Source organism: Anomaloglossus baeobatrachus, chromosome 3 (assembly GCF_048569485.1).
Source record: "Anomaloglossus baeobatrachus isolate aAnoBae1 chromosome 3, aAnoBae1.hap1, whole genome shotgun sequence".
Taxonomy (NCBI): domain Eukaryota; kingdom Metazoa; phylum Chordata; class Amphibia; order Anura; family Aromobatidae; genus Anomaloglossus; species Anomaloglossus baeobatrachus.
The window spans coordinates 332,223,103-332,249,513 of record NC_134355.1 but is presented as its reverse complement, the minus strand read 5'-3'; the positions used below and the strand labels follow the sequence as shown (position 1 = coordinate 332,249,513).

General features: G+C 40.8%; 1 protein-coding gene across 2 annotated transcripts in view; it reads left to right on the top strand.

Moving 5' to 3' along the window:
* CRYBG1 (crystallin beta-gamma domain containing 1) overlaps nucleotides 1-26,411 on the top strand; it is a 448,368-nt gene that overhangs the window by 373,193 nt on the left and 48,764 nt on the right. For both annotated transcript variants that reach the window (XM_075340074.1, XM_075340075.1), the window contains 5 exons: nucleotides 8,100-11,505; nucleotides 16,556-16,603; nucleotides 16,694-16,812; nucleotides 20,161-20,311; nucleotides 24,627-24,766. In XM_075340074.1, the coding sequence (XP_075196189.1) occupies nucleotides 8,100-11,505; nucleotides 16,556-16,603; nucleotides 16,694-16,812; nucleotides 20,161-20,311; nucleotides 24,627-24,766 (3,864 nt within the window). The remainder of the gene's footprint in view (nucleotides 1-8,099; nucleotides 11,506-16,555; nucleotides 16,604-16,693; nucleotides 16,813-20,160; nucleotides 20,312-24,626; nucleotides 24,767-26,411) is intronic.

The window sequence follows — 26,411 nt, the reverse complement described above, 5'->3', positions numbered from 1 at the left end:
TTCTTGTATCTATGGTATGTAGTAGACTTGCTTCTGTTGCAGTATCTATGTAGTACATACTGGTTGCTGTGCACGCAGTCAATATGATGAGGTGCTGGCAGTCCCAAGATACCAGGTAGAGAATTTCTCTGCACACTCAGGTGGATTGATGCAGAAATTAGGCTTTATTTACAGTGTACACATTCACATGGACATGAATTTAGGTGCAGGAATAATTGCAACAAAAATATAAAACATTTTGACCAATAATAATAATAATTTATTCATTTATATAGCGCTATTAATTCCATAGCGCTTTGCATACATTGGGAACACTGTCCCCATTGGGGCTCACAATCTAAATTCCCTATCTGTATGTCTTTGGAGTGTGGGAGGAAACCAGAGTACCCGGAGGAAACCCACGCAAACACGGGAAGAACATACAAACTCCTTGCAGATTGTGTCTTTGGTGGGAATTGAACCCAGGACCCCAGCGCTGCAAGGCTGCAGTGCTAACCACTGAGCCACCATGCTGCCCATCTGGGTCTTGTTCACAAGTGTCGTTATCAAGGAAAGACAAAAAAATCAGAGTTCTCCTATAGCTATGTAGGCAGTAAACTCAGTTCTGTTCCAATATCTATCTACTAACCTGTTTTTAAAGCCTGTTACCTCCGCTGCTATAATGCAGCCGCCAAAGATAAGCTGGTCAAAGGTGGGTCACCGAAACTCAAGGGGCCAATGCCTTGTGATTGCCCCCCAGGCTGAATTATGCCAGCCAGCCCCGGGTTCTACCATGCGCTTAAAGGCACTATGGTAGTTAGTGTCACTGCATTTGGATTCCCAAATCAACTTATAACGGTATATTCTAGGGGTATGCCATAAAGGTTTATTCTTTGGTTACCAGTGCTATAACTTACTAAGACACAGTGCACACAGTGCATATTTATCACTGTTTTTTATGCGTTTGAGTGCAGTTTTGTCACAAAACTGCAAGCAAATCCTGATGCCAGCAAAGTCAATGAGAATCCTAAAGCATAGTGCACACATTGAATATTTTCTCCTGGCAAATTTGGTGCAGAAATTATTCTGCAGCATGTCAGTTCTCCTAGCGGTTTTGCCCTCATTTTTCACCCACTGGATTCAATTAAAAAACACATAAAATGCTCGTTTTTCACTGGATTTTTGTGAGACAACAGAAATTTCTACCACCAAATACTCAACGTACACGCATACTTTAAGAAACTGTGGATATCCATTTCCCCTGGGATCAAAAACACTAAATTGCTTAATATTGAATTGTCAGCTTTTCCTTGTTTTAACTAGCTCTTTAGGACTGAAGTATACTTTGCTTTAGTGGGGCTCCATATGGTGTGGAGAATGGCCAGAATTTTCCATAATGGCCAGAAACCAACAGATGAATTAAACTAACAAAAGAGCTTCTATTTGAATCATAAATCTCTGTCTCCACCGTTATACTATCAGTCTTTCATAGCCACATTGTAGTAATGATATTCTGATGACCCTCAAAACAATTACGGTCTGTGCCAACTGTAATACTATTAGGCTCCTTTCACACTGGGTTTTACCTTCCATTCACAGGTCCCGTCGGGGCATCCGTCCGAACCACCCCTCCCCCACCCCGCAAAGCGTGCTTTGGACGCATGCGCCGACAGGGCCATTGACTAATGGAGCACACTACGTTAGCGTGTGCTCTGTTTTGTACCATTTTTGCACATATACGTTTTCTGCAGGCAGACACCCGAACATAGTCGACTATGTTGTTTGGGTGTCTGGCTGCAGAAAGCGTATCTGCACGAAAATGGTACAAAACAGAGCACACGCTAACGTAGTGTGCTCCATTACAGTCAATGGCCCTGCCGGCGCATGCGTCCATAACACGCTTTGCGGGGTGGGGGAGGGGTGGTTCGGATGGATGCCCCGACGGGACCTGTGAACGTAAGGTAAAACACAGTGTGAAAGGAGCCTAAAGCCTTCTTTACACGTTACAATTAATTGTGCAATCACATTTGCGATCGCACCCGCCCCCATCGTTTGTGCGGCACGGGCAATTTCTTGCCCGTGCCGCACAATCCTGTAACCCCCCGTCACACGTACTTACCTTCCAAACGACCTCACTGTGGGCTGCGAACATCCACTTCCTGAAGGGGGAGGGATGTTCAGCGTCACAGCGACGTCACACAGCGGCCGGCCAATAGATGCGGAGGGGCGGAGATGAGTGGGACGTAAACATCCCGCTCACCTCTTTCCTTCAGCATTGCCGGCGGGACGCAGGTAAGCTGTGTTCATTTTTCCCGTGGTGTCACACAGAGCGATGTGTGCTGCCTCGGGAACATTGAACAAACGGACGCTCGATTTTTAGAAAATGAGCGACATGTCAGCGATGAACGAGAAGGTGAGTATTTCTGCTCGTTCATAGCTGTCACACGCAACGATATCGCTAACGATGCCGGATGTGCGTCACTTACGACGTGACCCCGCTGACATCTCGTTAGATATATCGTAGCGTGTAAAGCCCGCTTTACTCGTTTGTTCTGTTGGTGTACCTGGTCAGACCTCTAATAATCACACATGAATGATCTATCCTAAGGAATAGGTTATTTGTGAACAAAACATAAGACTACATGATCCAACTTCTATCCTTGACCAAAACCATGTCTATAACAGCATGATTTTTACTTTTTGGCAATATCATGCGTCTATCAACTCCTAAGGCTGGGCTGTGGGGTTTGCCTAAACTCTGACTGCGTTTTGACACTTGCAGACTGAGGAATGCTACTTGATAACTGCCATTCTGCAATTCATTTCACTGTCGTACTACTCAGGACTACCGTACATTTTTTACATTTTTTTTTTTTTCTTCAAACCTGGAATAAAAGTTGTTGCTGCACAGTTAATACCTATTTTTATTTGTTCTTGTCCCATACCCTGCGTGTCCGGTTTTTCAGGGGATCCAGTGCTTGTTGTACCAGAGGAAGTATGTATTTTTTTTAATTCCTAAGCAGAATGAGTATATCTTGTTTGCTAAAGGATCATACTGTAGTTTACATCTAAAGATTACCTCTAAAATTTTTACTTTTTTTTTTTTAAATAAAAAAAAAAATCTGAATATGCTTTGGAATTGACATTGGCGCATGCTCAAAATAGCAGAGACCAAGGCAGCACCTGAAAAGACAACATCATGTTTCAGGGTGATGACAGCAGCTGCAGAAGTGACTGCAGTGACACCCCCTGATGCCCTTGTTAAAGGAGTTTTCTGGTCAAAAATCCATAAGTCTGCATTCTTTTTGTGACTGCCCACTTGTGAATCCTCATATTGCATATACTGTTCGCTGTGAGGATTCGCCAGTGTCTGAGCCGGTAACGGCTGTCACGTGGCGCAGGTATGCCATATGTAAGTGTATTGAGTAAGGCCACACCCATTTACCAGAATGTGGCCAGGAGTATGCATATCGCATGCTCGTAGCCCTGTGACCGCTGTCCCTGGGTCTTGCACAGCTAACTCACAGTGGACAGTGTGTTAGATGTGAGATTTCACAAGTCTGCAGTCACATAGAATGACTGCAGACTTGTGGATTTAGACCAGACAACCCCTTTAAGAATAGTCCAGACTCCAACAAAATGTCATCAGTTGTAAGAAAAAAGACAGTTGAATAGAGGGGGAACATTAGGGAATTTTTAATTGAAGAACATTTGAAAATTGTTTTTAAAATAAATGTAGACATTAATATTAAATTAACTGGTACATTTTGGACAAAGCCTTTTAAAGAAACTTGTTTGTTTGTTTAATCAGATAATTGTTTTTAAAATTCACACACAAAAATACAAAGGAACAGCTTCAATATTTTTCCCCACTTCCAATCCCACTCCCTTCCATAAACCTAAACATAGTAAAGAAGCCTTTGGAGACCTCAAGGATAGCATCCAGACATAAAAGCATACTGTGCAAAACATGAAGGCTCTACAGTAGTGCTGGCAGAACCCGAACTGTGAAGTTCAGGGTCCGGACTGGACGCCTAGTGTCCGTGCATGGACCTCGAACATGGACTTTTCAGGGACTGTTCTGTACTGGTTCGGCCACTCGGATCAGAGTCCGATTATTAGCTCTCTTACATATTTACTGCTTCCCCCGCCCACTGTCAGTCCCACAGTCTGTGATTGGTTGCAGTCAGACCGCACCTCCACCATGTGTGACATCGTTTGTGATTGGTTGGAATCGCATACTCTGTCTGCGTCCCTATAATGGTGTCAAAATAAAAATGGTGTAGGGTCCACCATATTGTGATACCTAGCACAGACCATGCATCCGGTTACAGCATGCAGCCGTGTGCTTATCTTGGCTCTGTATCAAAATCGGAAGAACCCTATGTAGATTTTTTCCTTTTTTTTAATAATAATAATAATAATAATAATAATAATAATAATAATCTTTAAATTTAATAAAAAGGGTGTGCCGCCCTCCCCCCTCCAAATTTTGATGCCCAGCCATGATAAAGCCCAACAGCTGGGGACTGGTATTCTGAGGCTGGAGAGACCCATGCTTATTGGGCCTCCCCAGCCTAAAAATAGCAGCCTGCAGCCACCCAGGATTGTCACATGCATTATATGTGACGATCACGGAACTTTCCCCGACTCTTCCCAGATTGCCCTAGTGTGGTGGTAATCTAGGGGTTAGTGACAGCTCACAGCTGCCACTAAGCAATAATTACTAAACTTGTAAGTGAAAATAAACACCCCAAAAATCCCTTTTTTGAAATATAATACAAAATAACCACTCTCGTTCACCCCTTTTATTAACCTCCAAAACACCCGGGTCCGCCGTAATCCACACAAGGTCCCACGATGATCCCGGCTCTCCTACATACTGAGGTTGCAGCGCGTGGGCACATTGGAGAACAAGACTTCCCACTGCAGCTTCAGGCAGACACTGACTGAGCCACAGCTGTGAGCGGTGATATGACTGAGTTGACCTGCGGTCACACCTGGAGGTTTCCCACTGTACACCACCTGTGACCCCAGGTAAACAAACCTCAGGTGAATTTATTGAACTCGGTGACCTCACCTCAGGGGAACTCATTGAGGTCAATGAGACCTGCATATCCTGGCAGAAAACTGTTTTGTTTTTTGACAGGAGATGCAGATTAGGTGCTGAAATTTATTAACAAAACTCCTATACAAAGTGTGCATCTTCTGGCAGAAAAAAAACCAACAAACTACATCCAAAAGCAATTAGGTTTTGATGTGTTTTTTTTTATTCAAAGGGGGGGTGGGGTTGGGTTGCCAGGAGATGCAGATTTGGAGCAGTAATTTGGTGTATAAATTCCATTACAAAGTCTGTATCTCCTGGCAGAAAATCGCAATTCCGGTGTGGTTTTTTGCCAAGAGATGCAAATTTGGTGGAGACATTTTGCACCAAATTTGCATCTCCTGGCAGAAAAGCGGACTAAAACAGAGTCACAACTGCGTTTTTTGTGCAGTTTTCTGCCAGGAGATGCAGACTTGGTACCGGCATTCTTTAACCAAATTCCTGCACCAAATCTGCATCTCCTGGCAAAAAAAACCACATTGTGTTTTGATGCGTTTTTTTGCCAAGAGATGCAAATTTGATGCTCAATGAGTTCACCTGATGTTTATGGTCTTGCTCTATAATGTGCTCGTGCGCTTCGACCAGTATATAGCAGAGTCAGTCAGAATCGTTGTGGGATGACGTGTGAATTACGTCAGACATGGGTGTTTTGGGGAGTTAATAAATTGGAGAAGTACGAGTGGGGTTTTTTGTATTGTATTTCAAAAAAGGAATTTTTTAGTGTTTGTGTGTATTTCTTTTCACTTACAGGATTAGTAATGGGGGTCTCATTGTCCCCCCTACTCATGACTAATTTAGAGCTTAGTGGCATCGGAGTTGTTGTTAACACCTTATGTTACCCCAATTGCCACTACACCAGGGCAATCTGTATGGGCTGGGAAAAGCAGCGGCATTGTCGCATCTAGTGGATGTGATAATTTTGGGACGGCTGCAGGCTGATATTTTTAGCCTGGAGGCCACAATAAGCGTGGGCCTTTCCAGCCTGAGATACCAGCCCCCAGCTATCTGCTTTATCTTGGCTGAGCATCAAACTGTGTGGGGAGGGGGCTGCACACCGTTTTTTAAAATGATTTTAATAATTAAAAAAGGCGTATGGGGTTCCTTTTATTTTGATGCAGTCAAGATAAGCGCTGGGGTCTGCAGCCTGTAGCCGTCTGATTTCTGTGCTGATTATTACAATATGTGGGGACTCTACGCCATTTTATTTATTTGTTTTAACACTGTCACAGATGGAGTGTGTGATTCCAACCCGAGACTGTCACAGAGGGTAGGGGCGTGGTCTTACTGCAACCAGTCACAGACGCCGGGATTGACTGTGGACTGGGAAGCAGTGAATATGTACTACTCTACAGCACAACGTTATGGCCTTTAGCCTGTCCTATGCAAAGACAGGATTTAGGGATGAAAATAAAGGTATCTAATGGAACGTCTTTAGACAAAAAATAAGTTACATCACAACATTGACATTGTAATTCCCTGGAATGATGGGCTATAGGTTTCGTATTGTCTATAAAAATGCAAACTATGCTAACTGATACTGACAGACACCATCTCTTCTCAGTCCTGCAAGATTTTGTACTTGGTGTTCTCATATAGCCTAGCTATTAAAGGGGTATTCCCATCTCCAACATCCTACTCAATAATAATGTTAGCAAATACTTCCAATTAGAAATGTAGTATAGTTCTCCTGATTCACTATGTCACTTACCTCATATACAGGGCATTGCAGGACCTTAGGTATCCATGGTTACGATCACACATAAACAACTAACTGCCTGTATGTCGTCGTAACCATGGATACCTAAGGCCTTGCAATGCCCTGTACATGAGACAAGCGGCAGTGAATCAGGAGAATCTAATATATAAAGCTTAGTGTGTGTGTGTGTGTGTGTGTCCGCTAAAGGAATCCGCACCGTCGCATTTAAAATCACGAAATTTTGCACAGACACTCCATGTGACTCAGGGAATGTCATAGACTATGTTTGGGCGGGAAAATTTAACCCCGTGCTTTCCAGTTACTCTACAAAAATCCTGCAGCCATTAAACTGAATGGAGCTGGGAGCTATAGCTATTTATAAATAGCAACTGTCAGTGGTTGCTATAGGAACAAAATAAACTGTTAGTATAAGATAGGATAGACGGATAGAGAGAGACAGAAAAAGACAGACAGACATAGAGAGACAGCCCGGGCAAAGAGACAGCCCGGGCAAAGAGACAGCCCGGGCAAAGAGACAGCCCGGGCAAAGAGACAGCCCGGGCAAAGAGACAGCCCGGGCAAAGAGACAGCCCGGGCAAAGAGACAGCCCGGGCAAAGAGACAGCCCGGGCAAAGAGACAAACAGATACAGAGATTGAGACAGACTGATGCAAATTCAGAGAGATAGAAACAGACAGCCAAGGAAAGAGACAGACAGCGAGACACACAGACAGAGACTGGGAGAGAGACAGAGAGACAGTTACTATCCCGGGCAACGCCGGGTACTACAGCTAGTTATACTATATTTCTAATTGGAGGTATTTTGCTATTATTTCACGTACTACATATTGGGATAGGATCTTGGAGATGGTAATAACCCTTTTAAGCACATTTTATTTTTTTTTATATATTTTTTTCACATTTTAAGTTTTATCTGGTAATTCAAGTTACTTAATGTTGTACTTAAATTTTAAATTGAGTACCCTGGATAAAATAAAATGTTTTATACGTTATGGGAGAAAAATGTATTTCTATTATTACTGTTTTATGATTTTTCCTTGTGCTATTGCGCTAGAGTTTCTAATTAATTTGTTATTTTTATTGTTACTGTTATTTATATCCTTACAAAACTGTCCAATCTATTTTCGGATTGGCATGTTAAATAAAACTTGTCTGAATGATTTATCCTTATTTGGCTACTTATTTGCAGCAATGTTTTTTTGTATATTGCTTAAAGTGTGAAAGAGTATGGCATTTGTTGAATAAGGCTGCTTAAAGTTTAGAAAAATATGAATTAATACACTTTCATTCTTCTTTGTAGCCCTCCAAAACCAAAGAATGTGGAATTGCCAATTAAGTCTAAGGTTGTTGATAATGTGGAAGAAGGTACCATTGAAGCAATAATCCCGAAAGGAAACATTGCAAGTAAAGTTTCCTTATTTGAGAGTAAAAGAACAAGCCACAAGCAAATTGATTTCTATGCTACAAAGAACATTTCCCAAAAGAAATATGTTGAACGAACCAAACTTAACTTTGGGAAACAGGTAAAGGGGGCTGTGTTAAAAGAAAATAGCTCATTGGTTAAACAAGCCAGCAATTTAGTTGGGAAAAGGGCTGAAAATGGACATCATGAAATAAAGGCAGACAAAAAGAAAGAAGGCACTGTTGTAACTCCACCAAGCCAGTTGCAGATGGAACACAGCAGAAATGAATTAGCAATATCAGATAAGTTTTCAAGACAAAATATTTTGCCTTCAGAGAAGAATGAAAAACACAAGGAACCTCCTACTGAACAAACCAGTAATGCTGATACTTTAGGTGAGAGTATTGGTACACAGACCAATGGTTCAATGTTTGATGAAAATACCAAGGACACTTTAACACAGTCATCTGAGAATACTTCAAATTATTTAGTTGCCGTTTCAGTTGATTCTGACAGTGGTGCTGTTTCATCCAAACATAATCCAGCTATGGGTAATAAACATGGCTCTATAAAAGAACCATCTGATGCTGAAATTTCAAAACAAGATAACAATGAGGGTCTAACTAAAGAGTCTACAACACTATATTCAGATGCTGAACGTTCATCTTTACATTCAACAATATCATCCAGTACAGATCAGTTACAGTTAAGTGACAGTAAAGAAATGACTGAAGTTGAAAGGGAAGATCAAACACCAACTTCTAAGAGAAAAGACACTGGCAAGTCACCTGAAACAGAAATGGAAACTGAGAAAATCCAGAGCAAAGAAGTTTTAATTGGAGATGCCAAAGGAGATCTTAAAAGCGAAAAAACATATATAAAAGCAAGCCATGAGGGAGATTTATTAAAAAATGTAGACACAACCGAAGTGGATAGAGAAGCTAAAGCATCAACCTCTGAGAAAAAAGACTCTGCACAGTTACCAAAAGCAATAATTGACACAGAAAAAAATCATCCCAAAGAAGGTTTAAATGGGAATACCAAATGTGTTCCACACGAAAATACAGATTCAGAGGGAAGCCATGAGGTAGACTTATTAAGAAGTAAAGAAATAACTCACGTTGAAACTGAAGCTCAAACCCTGACCGCTAAAAGTAAAGGCACTGTCAAATCGCCTAAAGCAAGAATGGGCACAGAAAACATTGATCCCAAAGCCGTTTTAAATTCCTATACAACAAATGATGTTCAAAAGGAAAATCTAGATTCAGAAGGAAGCCAAGAGGTAGGTTTGTTACCAAGTAGTAAAGTAATAACTGAAGCTCAAACACCAACCTCTGATGGTAAAGACACAGAACAGTCACTTAAAAAAACAATGGTCACAGAGAAAATTCAGCCCAAAGAGGTTCGAAAAGATATTCCAAAGAAAAATAAAGATTCAGAGGCAGACCACGAGGTTGACAGTAATTCAGTAAAAATGGAAATTACAAATGGTACATCTAAACAATCACAAGAAACCGAGAAGATGCAATCCAATCAAGAAGGAGTTGAGGAAAAATGTTCATTACATGGAAATTCAGACATGGCTTACCATGAAAAGGAAAGCGGAGCAACTGCTGAGCCATCTCTTTTAAATGCAGTTATTCTGGCAGGACAGGAAAAAATTCTCTCTGATCAGAAAAATGATCTACAAAGTCTTACAGTAGATACTATTGAAGCCAGTGATGACGCACAGTCAGAAGGTTCATATACTAAGAATTTTTCACCACAAATAGAAGATGGTGTACTGCAGTTCTCACCAAGTTCCCAGCTCGAATCTGGTGACTTCCCTGTTGTCAAAAATTTCTCACCACAGAACGAGCTTCCAACTGGGTCCAACAAAGATAAAAGTGAGACAACCTTTTTTCATGATGAGAATAGTTTATCAAAACCGAACACCCAAATCTTGCCTGACCTTGCAAAGGGTATTGCTTCCTTTTCAGAAACTGCAAATGATGGATCTATACATGAAATTAATGAGCATCAAAGGGATTTCAATAGCACACTTGGTAGTTCAGGTACAGAGAATGAATTAATGTTACAAAATATTGTTGAGGGTGTAGAAAAAATATGTGAGAAGCATATGAACACTAAAGCTCAGCAAATAAATGTATTAAATACAGATGATATAGAAGACCCTGCAATCTCTATTGAAGTCTTTAACAAGTGTACGCCTAACGGGAATAGGGTTGATTCTGACATTCCAGACCCTAGGGTACCTGAGAATGGATACCATTTTGACTCCCATGCCATTACCTATACAAATGGAAGCCTTCATCATAGAGTGACTCAAAAAGAAAGTTTCACAAATGAGCAATGTAGCCCTGAAACGAGTTTTAATGACTCGGTGGCAAGTGAGGAATATACTTTAGATTCTTCTTCTGACATGGAAAAATTTGCTGAAACCATTCGAAAGCTAGAAAGCCCCATTACGTTGCCTCAAAAGAGAAAAAAACCCAGAGCTCCTAAATCGCCAGGTCCATATTGCGGTTTGCCCCCTATCCGTGAGGATTACTTGGAAAAGATCCTGGATAACGAGGCATTCTCCTTCGGCTTAGGAAAGAAAGATAGAGCAAAGGACCTTGCACCAATGGCACTATTTAAGATGCAAAGCAAAGAAACTGCAGAGAAATTAAAGCCAAAGCGGGCATCTGCTGAACAAAGCATGCTTTTGAAATCTCTAAAATCAAAAAGAGAACCACTTTTTGTACCACAGGAAACATGTGACAAGGAAAATGCAGATGTGACTGATTTAGCTGTGAAGAGATCTCGAATAGAATCAATTTATTCAGGCTTCAAGTCACCCTTTGCAGCAAGGTCTGAAGAGAACGTGTTCTCGCCTTCTGTAACCACTGTCAGCACAATAACTACCTCCTTTGACACACCCCGGAAGGAGTTTACTCCCTCAGGCAAAACCTGTGATCTTAAAACTACAGACTCTGTAACGACAGCTCATACATCGGTTAACGAAGGCAAAGGTGCTTTCACACAGCCGTCTTCAGAATTCTTGCAGAGTGACTCTGCAGAGAAGTCAGTATCCATACCCGTGCACAGCATGGACAGCAACCAGGAAGGCAATATCCAAGCAAATGGTGACTTATCACGTAAACTGCCTGATTCCAATGGCCACTTAGGTGTAAATCATTCCACACCTGAAGGGAACAAGACAGCGCCCCCATTTGACAGCATTTCGGCACTTGACAAACCTGATTCCTCAGAGATATTTTATTTTAAGGGCCAAGAGCAAAGCATTCCCGGTAGCTCAGAGGTGAGTGCTGTTTGCTTATTGCATTGCTGTAGCAGCTGCCATGTTCATGCTTTCTGTCTAATGCACATATGTTCATATATATGTATAATTGGCAATATAGGCAATGCTATTGGCTAAAAAGTGAAATTATTATTTTTTTTTTTTTGCGACAGACTAGCCACTTAGGGTTTCAGAACAATCATAGCAATGGTGTCACATAAGATTAAATGAAACCACGTTGTTTCTATTTAATATTATTTCTAATATCTGTATATGTTCACAGACGGAAATACATAATTGGAATGCTGCATAAGTAAATTTAATCCTTTCGCTCATTTATTATGTCTCCGACTTTGTCCTAACTTTTTGTCCTTGCAAGTGCAGTATTCAGATATTTGGTTGGTGGCTAGGTGGGGTTAATTGATGAATAGCATTAACTTTGCTACAGGTACACACATGCTACATGTAGATTATAGACAACAATAGAATATTCATATATGAAATTTCCACAAACCTAGGGAAACTGCACAGACCACATTTAGATCTGTCTAATGGACTTTCACCAATGCACAGCAGGAAGTCTAACACATAATAGTTGACACACCAGCTTTTTTTTTTTACTTTATTGTAGTTCATTAACTACTTCTTTTATGTCGCATGGGGAAGTCTTCATTACACTTTTACCTATGTGACAAAGTGTGCATTGCACTGCATTTATTGCACTATATTTAGGCACACCCATTTATACATAAAGGAATAAGTCAGTTACTACAGATATTTTCATATAACAAAACTGGATCAAATACCATTCTGGAATGAAATTGATATTCAGATTTTATTAGAGTTACTATACAGGAAAAGCATAAACTGCGATATGTCACTAAAGCTCTGTTCACATGTGCACTGTGGCTTCCATTCTAAACGGATACCCTGACACCAGTGACTTATATATCCCATTACATGTAGTCCTGCTATTCCTGTCTATATTGGACTACCTGACAGAGTTTTATAATGTAAGCTCTCCCATACCTGAGTGAACATGGCCTTAACAGTTCATTGAATCAGAAAGTCATTTGAGGAGAAAAATAGAATTTGTCGAAAGTTTGCATGTGGTAAAATTTCCAACCACATATGGTGGAAACAGCTGCTCATAAAACGATTGTCTAAGATATTTAATTTTTTTTTTTTGTAGGGTTGAAAATAAACTCTGCTACACTTAGCTTCCCCAGCTCGAGCACTGCCTCTCTGCTGCAGCTCCCAGTGATTGTTTATAGGCTGCAGTTCTTTGTGCACCTAACTACTTCACCTAATCCTTGGGCTTAGTGGCTATTCTGATGTAGATGGCATGAGTACTATTTAGCGGTTATGTGTGCTGTAGTCTTAAGACCGCTTTACACGCTACGATTTATCTGACGATATGTTGTTGGGGTCACGATTTTTGTGACGCACTTCCATCGTCGTTAGCGACGTCGTTGCGTGTGACACCTACGAGCGACTTCGAACGATTGCAAAAATAGCGAAAATTGTTCATCATTGACACGTCGTTCATTTTCAAAATATTGTTCGTCGTTTCGAATGCAGCAGACATATTGCTACGTTTGACATCCTGCCAACGACGAACAACATCGTTAGTGCATCCGTCATCAGCGACGCAGGCGTGTCGTTATGAGCAATACTCCATGCCTCCTCTGCTCTGATTGGTGGTACCAACTGCATTCTGATTTGGCAGGCATGGTTGATAAGGCGGACACAAATCTTAGGAGATTCTGACAGTATGGAAGTTGGGGCGTGTAGAGGGCGAGGCAATCACACGCCAGGGTGTATGCTATGGACAATTATGCGCCTCTGTCGTTGCCGGAATCGTTGGAAGGAATGCTGTGTGACTGTGTGCACACAACCGCCTTGGTCAAACAATATATCGCTGAACGATGTAGAGTTGTTTGTGAGATGGGTATGTGTGACCGCTACAAAACGACCTATGAGCGATCTCTGCAAATCGTAGCAACGATCTGGGCGTGTCACATCGCTAACGAGATCGCTAGCGATATCGTGTGTAAAGTGGTTTTTAGCCTCAACTCTGCAGCCTGAAAACTATCACTGGGAGCGTCAGCAGTGAGGCAGTGCTGAAGTAGGGGAAGTTGAATATAGTGAAGTTAGATATTTTCAAAATTTTCAACCCTATTACTTCGGACAATCCCTGCAAAATCTGTCACTTGGTAGTATACTTTCATGTGAACAGTAATGTTAAAGAGGTACTTCGGGGAAATAAAAGATTCTTTTACTGGCCATGCCCTCAAACTATAAAGATGAAATTCATAGTGCTGTTCCTGTACTTGTGTAACGCTGAAGCTGCTCCTTAGTGCTTCCTCTCCTCTCTGGTACATTACATCACACATCCGGGTGCTTCCCCTGCTCCTAGTAACGGCCCTCTGATAATCTCTGCTTCTGTTCAAGAGCAGGGGGCTCCTGTTTTCAGACTGCAGAGAAGCAGATATTATCTAGGCTGTTACTAGGAGCAGGGGAAGCACCCGGATGTGTGATGTAATGTCCCAGGAGGGAGAGGGAACTGCTCCAGTGTTAGGCCAGGGTCAGACGAATAGCGTTTGATGCGAGAGCATCGGAAGTGATACACTAATGACACTTGGCTGATAACAGAGAGTAGTAGAGAATGGGTTTCACAGCAGCGCCAAAGACTACTGGATTCTTCTCAGATTAATGTTTCTTTTATTTCATAACAGGTCAAGTCTACGCGTTTCAGGAGAACACAGCTCCCTTCTTCAGGACAAACCAGCAAAGAATCATCAAATTGGTTTGTCCTGAAGAAGGGAGCTGTGTTCTCCTGAAATGCGTAGACTTGACCTGTTATGAAATAAAAGAAACATTAATCTGAGAAGAATCCAGTAGTCTTTGGCGCGGCTGTGAAACCCATTCTCTACTACTCTCTGTTATCTGCCTCATGGGGACCGCTGCCGGGACTTGGTGTTACATGCTGCTATAGGTGTTGTGACTGTCACAACCCGAATTGGTGAGTAGGATTATTCTTTGCTTCACCCTATATATATTGGGGTAAGACCCTATTGCACTTTCTTTTTCCACAGTTTTCACTCAATGACACTTGGCTGAAACTCCTGCGAGCGTGAACAGTATCCATGTTATTGTGATCTGATTCTTTCGCATGCGAGAGAATCTGAGCACAGGTAAGGAGGAGGAGAGATTAATCTCTCCATCTTCTCTACTGCCCGTCTTTACATATATCGCACTGCACTTGGATGACGTCAGTGCAGTCCAATGTTTCACATGCACCTATAGACATATGGATACGCGTGAGCCAAGATAAGCTGCCAATTGCAGCATACTGCAATTATTCTCTCATGCAGATATGGCAGAAGAAAAATCACAGATCTGCTCTGCCTCATTGACTAAAGGGGGCTTTACACGCTACGATATCAGTGCTGATTTCGCTAGCGTGCGTACCCACCCCCATAGTTTGTGCGATACTGGCATATCGCTGCCCGTCGCACACAAAATCACGCACCCCCGTCACACGGCTTACCTGCCCTACAACGTCGATCTGGCCGGCGTTACGCCTCCTTTCTAAGGGGGTGGGTTGTGCGGCATCACACGGCAGACGTCCAATAGAAGCAGAGGGGCGGAGATGAGCGGGACGTAAACATCCCACCCACCTCCTTCCTTCCATATAGCCAGTGGAGGCAGGTAAGGAGAAGTTCATCGTTCCTGCGGTGTCACACATAGCGATGTGTGCTGCCGCAGGAACGAGGAACAACATCGCTAATGAGCGTTAAACGATTTTTGGTTTTAGGACGACCTCTCCGCGGCAAACTATTTTGGCCGCTTTTGCGATCGTTTTAGGTCACACAAAAGGGTCACACACTACGATATCGTTAATGATGGCGGATGTGCGTCACTAACGGCGTGACCACGACGATAAAACATTAACGATATCGTAGCGTGTCAAGCCCCCTTTAGATTGGTGACAGTGCAATATGAGATTTTCTCACTTTGCACTTATCCGATTCATATGATCGTGTGAGTGAGGCCTTACACTGAATTACAGGAACAGCACGATGGATCTCGTCTTTATCGTTTGATGGCATGACCAGAAAAGCATTTTTTATCTCCCTGAAGTACCTCTTTAACAGGTAGTTAGGAAAAACTTTCTTTTTTCAGCCTCTGAAGGTCCCCAAATTTCTGGCATGTTTTAACCTCCATTTATATATTTTTTTTCCATTAACCTTACAACCCACCTAACATTTTTCTTACTATAATGTTAAATATGTCAGCACTTCTGTTCGGACTTGTAGAGAATGTAGGCATCGCCACGCGATACAGACGTGAAATATCCTAAGGAACTTTTCTGAACCCACTAAATAGTTTTTCTTAAACCAGGTTTAAGTGATTCATCTTTACTATTTATCCCATTATATAGTTAGCAATATTGAATATTACGTGCAAAAGAAATAAACAATATCCTCTTTTCTGCGGAAGATCACTTACAGATTGCTGTTGCTTCAATAGTTCATTAGCCTATTTTATCTGGCCAGTGAATCAAGTAAAAAAAAACATTTTTTTTTTATATAATTTGGGATTTTTCTGCCTATGAGAGAAATATGTTACAACAACTATGTCCTTTTTTAAAAAATAAAAAAACAAACAAAATATACATTAAGAAGTTTTCTTGAACTTGAAAAGCAACATTGTTATTTTTCAGTCTTCTAGCTAAATTGACCCCACATCCCACGTGCTTGGCATAAAGTATAAGCACAAGCAAACTGCAGTGCCAGCTACTTTTTTATTCAATGTATCAAAGTGCCATATTTTATACACATTTCTATGCAAAGGTGTATTTGTCCAAATATACAGTATGAGTAGCACGTGGCAAAGGGGAGAATGACCTCTGCAGGCAGGGAGATGTAACTGCATGTAACCTGTATAAAATGCAAACTACCGGAATAATTTCCTAAAGAAGCTTTGGGATGTGTACGTAAATATGTGTATCTCACTTTCAGATATAATATAAAATTAATTCTTTAAAATGTGTTTTGCATTTTAGGCACTACCCTTGAAAAGTTCAGAGAAAGTTAACCCTAGACCAGGAAAGGTATTGTGAATACTTTCACATGCTATCTCTGCAAGTTTGTTTCTTTAAATGATTACACAAATGATCAATTTCTGTTTTATCATCTCACAGGTAGTCATTCTGACTGAGCCGGAATATGGAGAGGCTGTGTTTGAAATCTTTTCTGATGTCAATGATTGTACTTCTTGGGAGCTTTCTCCTACTGTTTTTATTAAAACCGTTAGAGGATGGTAAGAAATTAAACCTTCATAATCACTCATTGAATGTCAGTCATGTATTTTAGATCACAAACACCTCAAGATACATCAAACTATATACCTTATCAATACTATTTAATTAGGCAGACTAGAGCAGTGGACAAATTACTATATCTAGGTAGAATCCTGATTAGAACTACCAAGTAATGAGGTTGACATAAAACTTTAGATATCTGTTAGAGGCTATTCCTCCAAGCCCCACGAACTCCATAAACACACACCTCTATTGGCAGCATATCTTCTGTGATTGTAATGGATCAGGCATGTTGAAATAAAGCATGACCAACCCAATGCTTATTTGCATGACATTTGCTGTCAGGCTATGGTCATCAAACATTTATACATATTACATTTTTGGGTGATCGCCCTACAAATTGGTGGATTTGGCTGACATTCATAGAATATATGTGCACCTTAAATTACAATGTTATAAACAGTCTCCAAAAGGCAGCAATATGACAGCACTCCCCAGTCGGTAAAATCTAAACTCTTTATTCCATGTAGTTTAAATACAGTGTGGAGACCATTGATACACCTTAACAAGAGCTGTTTTGCCCCAGTCAGACACGGTTTACAGCCAATAGGTGAATCTGCTGTTGTTTGTGTGTATGTACTCCATGTAGTGATTAAGCAATATGGAATAAATCATTTATATTGTACAGAGTGGCGAGTGCTTCCATATTTTATCCTTACAGAAAGCTTTTGTTAATGGAACTGTTTTCTTATTTAGTTGAACACCACCAAATGTCTGTAGTCTGAACAATGGTGTATAAGGTGTGCCAGTGTTTATTTGAATAGACTTTATTAAAGGGGTTGTCCACTACTTGCACATCCCTTCTCAATCCCTATGTTTGCCCTTGGTAAAATAATAACTCTTTATACTCACCTCTGGTGTCGGCGCTTTTCCAGCAGTGACAGCACTGGCTCTCCTGGTGATTGTGTAATTTTATGTCATGCAATACCTGCGGCCAGTCAGCGCTGGCTTCACACTTCCCACCTTCGGACAAATCTCATACACCCGGAGGAAGCCAGAACTTCTGCTCTCAATTCTTCCGGATGTATATGAAGTGGATGCTGATTGACCGCAATCATCACATGACACATCGTAAAGTGATCCTCAGGAGAGCCAGTGCCGATACCGGAGGTGAATATAACAATCCTTGTTTTATGGAATCAAATTTAAGGATTGAGATCTGGCTGTCTGATTAGTGGGAATTAAGTGGCATTGGTTACCTCATACATATTAGACAAGATATGCTACAAACTTTTTTGCTCAAGAAAAATATAATATGCAGTAATGAAAAAAAAAGTTTCCATTTTTATATGGGTTTCAAACTGTAATACCTTGTGACCATGTTCAGGAGCAAAAGGACAATACAAACTGATGTATACTAAACAAAAACATAAACAACACTTTTGTTTTTGCGCCCATTTTTCATGAGCTGAACTAAAACTTCTAAGATTTTTCCATGTACACAAAAGGCTTTTTTTCTCTGAAATATTTTTCACAAATTTGTCTAAATCCGTGTTAGTGAGCACTTCTCCTTTGCTGAAATAATCCATCCACCTCACAGGTGTGGCATATCAAGATGCTGATTAGACAGCATGATTATTGCACAGGCGTTCCTTAGGCTATGTGCCCACGGGGACAGTGTCCTGCGGTTATATCCGCAAGACATTCCGCAGGTGCTCCCAGAAATCCGCAACAGAACTTTCTCTGTTTCAATGCTGCGGATATACAGCGGAATGTCGTCCGGATATGGTGCGGACATTCTGCATTGAGGATACAGTACCATGGCTTCGGCACTGCATCCTCAATGCAGAACAAGTGCTGCAGTGATCGGGGTGCTCATATTTACCTCCATCATGCAGCACCTCGCTTTCCAGCGGCCGGGTCACTGTCAGCGTCTGGTTTGGTGCACTGTGCTGGAGGTGGGTGGGCTTGAACTAGCTCTGGCTGTCACATGACCGGAGCTCGTGCAGGCCCCGCCCACCTCTTCCTTCCTGTACCTGGCTGGATCCACCACGCTGCTGTACACCGGACGGAGAAAGTGACTCGGGTCTCTATCAAGGCAGGTAAGTATATGGGACCCTGCGGAGAAATCCGCAACAATAATTGACATGCTGCAGATTTTTCCGCACGAAAATCCGCACGATTTCCGCTGCGGAAAAATCCGCAGCGTGGGCACAGCATTTCCCAAATGCCGTAGAAATGGCTGGGAAGTAGCTGAGCTGCAGATTTCTGGAAAATCCGCGGCAAAATCCGCGCATTTTCCGCAGCTTGGGCACATAGCCTTAGGCTGGCTATAATAAAAACCACTCTAAGGCTATGTGCGCACAGTGCGTTTTTCGCGGCGTTTTTGCGCGTTTTTCGGGTGTGTTTTTGGCCTCAAAACTGCATGACTTTGCTTCCCCAGCAAAGTCTATGAGTTTTCAATTTTGCTGTCAGCACACAACTGTTTTTTTAAGCTGCGTTTTTGAGCTTGAAAAAAAAATGGACATGTCAATTCTTTCCTGCGTTTTTCGCCCATGCAATGCATTGGAAAAACGCAGCAAAACGCAGCCAAAAACGCACCAAATCGCGGTAAAAACGCATGCGTTTTTTGACGCATTTTTTTGACGCTGGTGCGTTTTTGTGCGTTTTTATCGGACAAAAACGCACAAACGCAGCGTCAAAAAAACGCAGCGTGCGCACATAGCCTAAAATGTGCAGTTTTACTGTATTCGGGTGATCTTTGGGGGGATCGGGGAAGGGAGGGTTCAGAAAACCAGTCAGTATCTGGTGTGACCACATTTGTGTAACATCTCCTTCGTATAGAGTTGATCAGGTTGAGAACTGTGGAATATTAGTAATTTTATAGTGACCTTTTATTGTGGCCAGCCTAAGGCACACATGTGCAATAATCATGCTGCCTAATCAGCATCTTGATATGTCACACCAGTGAGATGGATGGATTATCATGTGAAAGTGCTCACATACATAGATTTTGACAAATTTGTGAAAAATATTTGAAAGAAAAACGTGTTTTGAGTTTATAAAAAAAAGTCTTCGATCTTTCTTTCAGTTCATGAAAATTGGGTAAAAGAAACAGAAGTGTTGTGTTTTTTTTATATTTTTTGTTTAATGTATAATATTGTCTTTTTGGGCATCATTGCCTTACAGCATTCTTACAGTGAAAATGATGCTTTTGTGTCAACAGCTTTCCTATAGTTAGTTTAGTTAGTTTAGTTTTTACTAAACTGTCTATATTTTTGTAACTTTTGTCCAATGGAATATTCATTCTATGAATTATTGTACTTAAAACAATTATGTATTTTTAGCTGGATACTTTATGAACTCCCTAATTATGAGGGACGGACCATCGCATTGGAGGAAGGTGACATAGAAGTCACTAACCCATGGGGAGTTGAATCCCAGGATGAAAATTCTCGATCTCCTGTCATAATTGGTTCATTAAGACATGTGGTAAAGGTAAATATTTTAAACTTTGCAACCAGTTTACTGTATCGGGGACAGATTGCCAAACTGCCCTTTTGTAAGGATACGTTTTGTCTTAAATGTTTCTTACAATTTATCAACAACTAGCTGTAGTACCCGGTGTTGCCCAGGATAGTAACAAAGTCTCTCACTCACTCACTCACTCACTCACACTCTTTCTCTCTCACTCACTCTTCTAATCTCTCTGTCTCTCGCTCACTTTCCTACTCTCCTTCTCACCACCAAAATCATGGTACCTGACACATAAGCCAGTTATACTAAGAATGTCCTTCGTTGCCTATAGCAACCAATCAGAGTTCATATTAATAACCTGTGGCAAAATAGAAGCAGAGCTGTGATTGGTTGCTATAGACCACCTGATAAATATCCAGGGTAAGGCTGGAGTCACACTAGCGTATGGCATCCGATACGAGAGCATCAGATACGATATGCTAATGACCCTCAACTCCCACTCTGCTATGAGCCGAGTGTCATTATACTATGATCCGATCTTGCGATCAGATCACAGCTGTGGAGGAGAGGGATTAACCTCTCCATCTCCTCCATTGTCAGCCTGTACGTATATCGCACTGCACTCAGATGTCATCCGAGTGCGGGCCATTGTTTCACTCGCACCCATAGACCTGTATGGGTGCGAGTGATGGGAGACCCGCAGACAATAGCATCATGCTGCGATTTTTTTTAATTTTTTTTTCCTTAGTCCGATTTAGTGCTGAGGAGAAACTCGCAGATCTGAGCTGCAGTATTGTCTTACATGGGATCGAGTGCAATGCGAAATTTTCTCACATTGCACTCTTGCAAGTCATACGCCAGTGTGACTCTAGCCCTACTGTCAAAACAGCCAATATGTTACCTCACACATCCGCTCACACAGCGGGGTTTTTTTTGCTAATAACTGTAAAGCGCAGGGTTAAAACTTCCCCTCAAAACATAGTCTGACGTTCCCAGAGTCAAATAAGGTGGTTGTGCCAAATTTTGTGATTGTAAATGCGATGTTGCGGATTCCTTTAGCGGAGAGAGACGCACGCACGCACGCACGCACGCACGCACGCACGCACACACACACACACACACACACACACACACACACACACACACTCATACATGCACTCCGCTTTATATATTAGATTTATGAAATGTCATTATCAGTCAACTTTTCTATAAAAATAATATACCAGAATTTGTAACCAGAACAATTAGTACATGTTCTCCAGCAGTAAATCCTTCCCAAACAGCATTTTCCCTTGTTTTATGTGCTGCCTTATACACTATTTGACTTCTATGTTTGTGAGGTTCATGGGCTGTGTACATTAATTACACCTTCTTAGAGTCTTGTTTCTATAAACCGCTCCTTAAATGTCAATAATGCTTTAACGAATGTTTATAAAGGGGTTAGATGTGAAGTCCTAACTGGTTTTAGGATCTAATTAATACGGCATCTCACAAATAATCGCTTACTAGATAGTTTCCACACTGAACATTACTTGTAAAATCGAGGTCCTTGTGGTCTACAAAGGAAGTTACAAAATGTGTTAATATTCCTCAGTTGTTACAGGCACCACAATTCAAATAGGTCCTCTGTATCTGGGTCCCTCCAGATCCATTTTCAGCTTGTGCTCAATAAAAGATAACCTGTTCTGTGTTGGCACATAATCAGTGTCGTGTGTGAAAAGTGCTGGCTGATTCACTCATTTCAGTAGCTCAGCCAGCCCCTTCTCGCTCACATTTCAGGCAAATCCTGAGAAGGGGGATGGCATAGTTATTGAAATGAGGCAGTCTGCCCCCCTCAATACACCGCGTTGATTATGTGCCAACAAAGGAAATATTATCCTTTCTTGCACACAAGCCAAAAGTGTAGCTTCCAAAAGTAAAGTGGATAACTTTGAATTGGGGCACATATGATAGTTGAATTTTTGAAGCATGAAAGCTACCATGTACATTATATGGCTGTCAGCCGAACGATGGTTCAGCTATTGATTTGGCTAGCAGCAATCTTGGCCAGCAGTCATATGCACAAGAGCCCTCTTTTGGCTGAGTGCTCCTGTGTTCTCCGAGAGAGCTGTAGCCATACATGGCTTATCTCTGAGCGACCATACGATTTAGCAGTCTGAAACTTCACATGCCAGATCAATATTTCCCCCAACAACCAATTGAAAGCTCTAATACATTAGTCTTGTGTATGAGGTGTTTAAAGACTGTGATATTAGCAATGCCATGCACAAACCTGGTCACTACTCTGATTACACACTATGACGATAATGGAAATGGCATTGTGCCTGACAAAAGTTTCCAGAGCTTTTTCTATTTAAAATATGTTCAAACTGGTACCTGTTTATATTTCTTTGGTAACGAACAAAGAACATCATGGCATTACAATGAAACTTAACCCCTTTAAGAGGTCTTTGTTTTGTTTGGAAATATAACCCACTTCTGAAACAAAACAGCTTGCCAATAATGGATAGTTGTGCGTGAAGGGGGAGCTGGGGGAAATACCAGGTCTGACTACTATATATTTTATTTGTAGCAACCAATGAAGGGACATTTTGGGAAACATGCTGGGCACTTTTTCTACTGGAGAGATGCCCCTATAAAAATGGCTGCCTTTCAGAAAATGTAGGCTTTACGCTGTAGTAATTATTAAGAAAGAAGTCTGGTATTAATTGCGGATCCAAAACATTTACCATGTTCATTATATGGTAAAAGTGACATAGTAGTATAATGCCTCAAGCCAGTAGGAGTTCTTAAATACCATCAATGTATAGTTTTTACTTTTATCTAAGTGGTGAAAAAAAATGTATTAGTTTTTGGAAAAAAAAAAGAATTGCGCTTTTGTTGCCATTTTCTGAGACCCATAGCATTCTCATTTTTCGGGATCTGGGGCTCAGTGACTTATTTTTTTACATCTTTGTGTCTGGCGTGTTTAATTATACCATTTTTACGTAGATGCGATGTTTTGGTAATTGTTATTGCATTTTAATACAATTATACGGCAACCAAAAAACCTGTAATTTTGGCGTTTGGAATTTTTTTTCACTACACCCTTTACTGATCAGATTAATTAATTTTATATTTTCATAGATCAGGCATTTCTGAAAGCGGCAATACCAAATGTGTATGTTGTGTGTTTTGTGTTTGTGTTTTGTTGTGTTGTTTTTTTTTTTTTATTTTTAATTGATTTCACTAGTCCCCTTAGGGGACTTTATTCCTGCAAAGTACGGTCACTTCTGCTCATCAGAGTGATGCTTAGGCATCGCTCTGATCCGCAGAAATGCTGTGCTCCTGTTAGTGCGGCGCTCTGCCAGCATTCACAGGAAGTGGAGTCATGTCAGCAACAAGGGTAGTCTTCTCACCCCGTGATGTTATGGCAACTCATTGGCACCCTGTGATTGTGGCAGGAAACAGCGCGATCCCTGCCAGAAGGCTTTAGATCGCACTGTCAGATTTTGACAGCGTGATCGAAGGAGAGAACAGGTGCAGATGGATCTCCGATCCACCCTCTCCTGTTAGCTGGACATATCTGCTGATCAGATCAGCAAATGCGTGCGAGGCTGAATGCGGGCTCGTTATAACGAGAGGGAGCCTTACCTAGGGCGTATCTATATGTCCTACATCGTGAAGAAGTTCAAATGCTTTTTTTTTTTTTTTTTAAACAAACTTCTGATTTCTGGTTTCACCACTTAGCAAATATGTATAGTTTTACTTTTATCTATCTATAAACTTGTACTGAATTCGGGAATCATAACCCCAGTTCAGTTTTACCATATAGTGAACATGGTAAATAAAAAAAAAAAAGTTGTAATTAAAGTTTTTTTGCAATTTCACTACACTTGGAATATTTTCCCCATTTTCCAATACAATATGGTGGCAGAATGAATGGTGTAATTCAAAAGTAAAACTAGCCCCGCAAAAACAAAACAAGCACTCTATATGGCTATATTGATAAAAAATAAATAAGTTCTGGCTCTTAGAAGAAGGGGAGGAAATAACGAAAGCGCAAAAACGAAAATCGCCAGGTGGTAAAGGGGTTAAAGGATTTAGAGAATATGCCTCAGAAATTTGATACCACAATGACTCGACCATTATAATTTACAGAAAAACAGAATATGTATAATTACCTTATTTAGGCTATGTTTAGGGGTTTTAAAGCGTGACAGTCATGTACGAAATGAATATATGACTCCTTACTTCAAGAATACTATCCTGTATACTTTAAGGAATGCATGCAGAAGGAATGTTATCATCCGTATTGTGGTAACTTGTAAAACGCAGATTTGAATTTTCATTTCAGGATTATCGTGTTTGCAGAATTGATCTGTTCACGGATCCGGATGGTCTTGGCGTTATGACTTCCTATTATGATGACTCAGAAGAGGTGCAGGTGTATGGGAGGCTGCAGAGAACATGTTCTGTGAAAGTGCATTGTGGAGTGTAAGGAATTAAATTCATTTTATGTTACTTAGGGGACGAGGTCTTAGAGTAAACTAAACTTTCTTCTTGATTATTCATATTTAGCTGGGTCCAGATCTGTAGGCAATAAAAGTATTTGCTAAATATGAAAAATCCAAAATAAAGACTTAGTTTCTCTTTAGTGATTTCACATTGATTTTTTTTTTCCTTAGGAATATCCATGTATGTCCAATCTTATTGTCCAGAAACTGGGAATACATATTACTGCATTCAGGATAGGCCATTAATAGCTATGACTGGATAAAATAATAGGCTCACTTTAACTTAAATAATATGTAGGACGTTTAATTGCGTGTATAAATCATAACAGACATCAAAGGGGTTCGTCACTTTCTCTTGTTTAATATAGTTTTCCTCACAAAATGACTAGCAGATAGTTTCTGATGGAGGAGCAGTAGACCAGATCAGTCCATCATCCTCATCCTCCTCTGATTGATTGAAAAGCAGCTTTTTCATATCAGGTGTTCTGTTTGGAGGAGGCTAATGGTTCAATCACATGCTCATCCACCAGCAACTTTTATTATGCACTGGTCAGTTTGTTACGATAAGCTGCTCTTACAAGAGAAAGAGGAAAAGCCCTTTTAAATACGTAATTAAAGGGATTATCTTGGACTTTAAAAACCATTTTTTTACAGAAACATTACCAATTAGTATTGTCATTTTGAAGATCAAAATTAAGCATCAAAAATATAAAAAAAAGTACTATATATACACTGCTAAAAGTACTACTGTATATACACCTTCTAGGCTTCCTTGCTTCACTTGCTATGCCCAAATGCAGGGCCTGCTGTGCACCTGTTTTAAGCTACAACTACAGAACAGCTGTTCCTATGTACACAAAGCTCTCTCAAATTGCATATATCCTGGTGCAATTAAGTATAAATGTAGGTGAATGCTATTATCGAACACTCCTTTTTAGCAAATACGAGGGTAATTTGAGTTGCCTATATTTTCTTATTTCCTTATGTTTAGGTTCATTTATCATTAGCAGCACTGTTATCTAAATTCCAGTCCCCTGTAAAGTTCAGAGCTAGAAATCAATCATCTATTTTCTTATTTTTTTAATTTTCACCTCAATCTTCCATGAATCCAAAGAAAATAATCTCCCCTCCAACAAAGTGGAATACTTTTTTCATTTTGCTAGTGTTTCTTTCACTTGTCACATCACAAAATACAACAACAGTGAATGAAATCCTCAAATAAATTATTTGTATGTCAAAGCATTAGTCTTATGTGGGGATAACAGTGTTCAGTAGACAGGATGTGAAGCTGTAAGTCAACCTGTGGTGTATCAACACCTAAAATACATAAGTAAGTATTGGACAATGCACTTTTACAACACAACATGTGTAACTGAAAAAATACATTGCAAATAGTAGAGAAGTTTTAAATCACCCGCTTCTCAGAGCCTTAGACATCCGATTTTCATGTACTTGTGCTGTAAGTGAGGCCTAATTCTAAGGGCGGCTTTGCACACTACGACATCGCAGGTGCGATGTCGGTGGGGTCAAATCGAAAGTGACGAACATCCGGCTTCACTTGCGATGTCGTAGTGTGTAAAACCTTTTTGATACGATGAACGAGCGCAAAAGCGTTATCGTATCAT